Genomic DNA, 4,119 nt, shown 5'->3' with positions numbered 1-4,119 from the left:
AAAAATCCGGGCGACACCGGATTTATCCGGGCGATCTGGCAGGCTTACCTTAAGAGGAAGTATTTTACGATTAACGAAACTCAATAAGAAGAGGAAAAGTTTGTCAGGTTTTGATAATTCAAAATCGACAGCAGCCAATCTTTAACATAAAATAAAATTATACATATATTGGACGTCTATGGAAAATTATTTTATTGCAATAACTTCAAAAAAGGTAATTTGCTGTGTTGGATTGTCTTCAAAGTGTAACTTTAAATTCAGCTTCTGGTGAATAACTTTTTAATAGATGATTTTTTCTTGTATGTCGAAGTCGACGATGAAGAGGATGAATACGACGATGATGTGGAAGTCGATTTGGAGATATTTTTAGAAAAAGCCTAAAAATAATGAATTTAAAAAAAGATTAACATTCATGTTGTTTCCGAAAAATCACACTGACAAAAATGAAAAAAAAAGAGTATATTTTTCCCACATCAAAGTTTAATTTAAGGACATACCTTTGTATCAGCAATGAAATCCGAGAACCCGTTTAATAGGGTGCAAACCTCCGGGTAGCCGGTAAAGTCATACGAAAAAATGCCAATAAATTTTCCTGCAGCCGTTATCACAGGTCCTACAATCGAATAAAATGTATTTCGTGTTCTATTTGATACTGTTAATGGATTCAAACATCATTACCGCCCGCATAACCAGAGCCAATGTTGTCTTCGTTATTATGCATTTTAACACAAAATTGTCGTTTCTCATCTAACCATGGGTTATCATTGTTTCGTTCCCAATATGAACGTCTGCATCCAACAAAGCTAGAAATTGTGCTTTCAAAGTAGTGCAAGTATCCCTTTGAATGGCCGACCAAAGTAACTCTTTCGTCCGCCTTCAACTCGTATGCAGCGTAAGGTTTAATTTCACCAATTTTTGAATCAAAGTTCAATGGAGTTTTAAGCAAAATGATCGCTATAAATTGACAGCTGTGTTAAGCAAAATTATAGCAATGAATTGAACTATCCTACCTATGTCGTTGACATATACTGGGTCCTCCTCATAATCTCGATGGACGAAAATTTGACTTTTTTTTACGTTCACAGTTTGATATGTCTCATCCGTGTCTACCGTGCCGAATTCCAAGGTCACGGAGTACTTCTCGTAAACACAATGTGCGGCGCACAATATCTTAGTTTTCGATATTATCGTTGCTGTACACAAATAGGGTCCATCGTTACTATCTTTCATGTATAAGAGACCAGCAGTGTATTTATGATCCTCAATTTTATCAACGCGTTTTTCAATCGTTGCTTTTGTTTTTGAAGAAGAACGGGAGCTAGAGCCCGACCTACTTGAAGAAGTTGTTTGTCTACTCGATCCAGCTGTTTAAACAAATTAACTAAATTATCCAAAATCGGATAAAAAAAATTGTTTCGTCATCAAAAGAGCTACCTTCTGTTTTTCCAGATCTCTTTCCGCGGAATGACTGTAAAACGATTAATGAAGAATTAATAATATAAAAATAAAGTCATGCCAACGCACCCTTGGATTGTCGATAAAATCACGATGTGCAGCGATGGAGGTATAAACCTCTGGTGTACCAATGTCCCTACATGAAAGGGAAATTAATTTCTCAATACTACATTTGATCTGAAGTAAATCCAAACCCCATTGATAATACACCCAGTAATTCTCCATCCTCTGATATAAGAGGACTTCCACTGTCGCCCTTGCTTACGTTTGATGTTTTTCCATCCTTCAAAGCAATACACAATTGATAGTTTTCATCTAAATTATAACGGCTGTCTTTTTCTTTGAAATTTCGTTTACAAATTGAGAATTCAGCAATTGTCGATCGGGTGCGTTGCAAGTAAAATTCATCATCGCCAACAATATTGTTATTTTCATCGTAGGTTGTGTAACCTTGAAATATACAATTTTATTTGAACAAGTGAAAATGTTTTTTTTTTCGTTTCATACCTAACATTGTGACGACATCGCCCCGCTTTGGTTTGTATGTTTTGGGCACCATATCGATGTTACCAACTGTTGCGGTAAATTGTTGCATATAAAATTCAATAACAGCCAAATCATGGTCGTGCGGTATGCCTTTGGAGTAGTCTGGATGAATGATGAAATGTTCCTCGGTGATATTCATTGTTAATTCCGGCCGATTTATATAAACAGCACCAAAAGTCAACAAAAAATGACCCCCTAAACAATCGACTTGAATTAATCGTACCATGAATTAACATGATATAGCTCTTACCCTTATTGTACAAGCAATGCGCAGCCAAAACGATCTTGTCATGCGATACGATCGCAGCTCCACATATAAGTTGACCGTGGGTGCTATTGATGAAATGGTGTACTCCCACCTAAAATAAATTTTTTATATTTTTTCAATGAAATTTATATTTGAATTTGCAAGAAATGAAAGAAAAGAAATGAAACCATATAATTATGTTGTTCTATGTTATACACGTATTCGCCATTGACGACCGCTTCAATCCCAAATGTGACGTTTTTATCAAATTCCTAAGAAGAAAAATTTGAAACGTTAAAAAAACTACTCAAAAATTATTTCTGCTTCAGAAGCATTTCTTCAAAATAAATCAAGAGATATTGGGAGTGTGAATTGGAAAATAGCACTTTCTCGTCGAGGTACGTAAAACATTTTCCGATGAAGGGTTGAAAAAATAAACGGAACTACAAGATATAAGAATATAAAATCACTTCACTCACAAGATATTCGACCAGAAAAAATATGACAAATAACACGTATGCAATATTCATTCTTTTAACAGCGATAGAATACTTGAAAATTACTGACGAGCAGTAAAAAAAATTCTAACGATTGTATGGTTTCAAAAAAACAAAGTAAGTTATGCCGTTTCAAACAGTTTTTTTATATCATTGACAACACAGATGTTGAATAAAGGCATTCTCATTCTGAATTCATTACATTCTTTCAGAAATATCATTTGTTATTTTTCTCCTGTCGTTTTAATCCAATGTTCGTCATAATAAATTGCGTTCATCACAATATTTTAATTTTTTGTTTTCGTAGACTGTGTAGAATACATTTGAACAATTGTTTTCGTTAAAATTTATTTGCCGTGTTTTTACATAAGTTTTGAATATGATTGCCAGGCGCGGCAATTACTATCAGGGCGCTGGGAAAATTCTCATTTCTTATTTCAAACAAATTGAACCGATCATAGATTTAATGCGCGCTTATTTTATCGCTATTTTCTTAACACAGCGACAATTACACTGATATCGAACAATAATTATTTTCACAAAAATTGTATTTAATACACTGATCATGAGATATACAGTAGGTGTCACTTCTAAATTTAATGTAAATGTTTTGGATCGACATTTTTGATATCTGCAGTTTATTATTTCAATTAATTTAGAAATTTTCAAAGAAAAATACATTTTTACTTTAAATAAAATCGTGACCTTTTGTTTTTCCCGCTGAATAAATCTAATGTGATGCAAGAGAAACAAACTTCGCAGTATAGATGACATGTACCAAATGTCAGTCAATGGTATGCTTGATATTTACAACAGAAACGGTGAATCGCTCTCTTTCATCGTGTACAGCAGACAAAGATGGTCACAAATAGAACTACAGCAAGCAGAAAAATAATCGATAATGGTAACAATGAACAACCCAAACGTCGTGCAAAAGTCAAGGGACCAAGAAGAGCAAAGAAAAACAAGAAGACCAAAGCTCCGAAAAAGTCAACGGGAAAGATTAAGAAGTTGTATCGTTGTACTTTTTCCAATTGTATCGAATCTCAAAAAACATATTCGAACTCACACAGGCGAAAAACCATTCGAATGCGAAGTTTGTGGGAAGGCTTTTTCACAAAAGTCTACTTTGATTCGTCATAAGATAGTCCATGGTGCTGAATTGTCATTTCGTTGCTCGCAGTGTCGTCGTAGATTTGTCGAGGAAGTTGATAAAATCAGTCATGAAACCAAATGCAATGGTCGTCAATACAAGTGCTACTTGTGCAAATTTACCACTCTGTATTTGATACATTTAAAAGTCCACATGAGAATCCACTGTGGTGAGAAACCATTCGCATGCCGCGTCTGTTCGAAGGCATTTGTTAGGCTAAA

The 4,119-nt window shown here is 34.6% G+C and overlaps 1 protein-coding gene across 1 annotated transcript; it reads right to left on the bottom strand.

Annotated features, from left to right (window-relative positions):
* Window positions 1-166: 166 nt before the first annotated feature.
* LOC116344938 lies at window positions 167-2,846 on the bottom strand. Its single transcript, XM_031773797.1, has 11 exons — window positions 2,728-2,846; window positions 2,437-2,520; window positions 2,252-2,360; window positions 1,963-2,196; window positions 1,650-1,905; window positions 1,525-1,591; window positions 1,435-1,468; window positions 1,011-1,364; window positions 679-954; window positions 498-613; window positions 167-377 (listed from the first exon to the last, which is right to left on the bottom strand). Exons 1-11 carry the CDS (start codon window positions 2,776-2,778, stop codon window positions 258-260), a joined length of 1,701 nt encoding a protein of 566 aa, XP_031629657.1. The 5' UTR covers window positions 2,779-2,846; the 3' UTR covers window positions 167-257.
* Between the last annotated feature and the right edge of the window lie 1,273 nt (window positions 2,847-4,119).

This window comes from Contarinia nasturtii, unplaced genomic scaffold, assembly GCF_009176525.2.
Source record: "Contarinia nasturtii isolate CC-2019 unplaced genomic scaffold, AAFC_CNas_1.1 Cnas_scaffold_1224, whole genome shotgun sequence".
NCBI classification, from domain to species: Eukaryota; Metazoa; Arthropoda; class Insecta; order Diptera; family Cecidomyiidae; genus Contarinia; species Contarinia nasturtii.
Note: the sequence above shows the minus strand (reverse complement) of the source record. Positions and strands in the feature narration are given on the sequence as shown.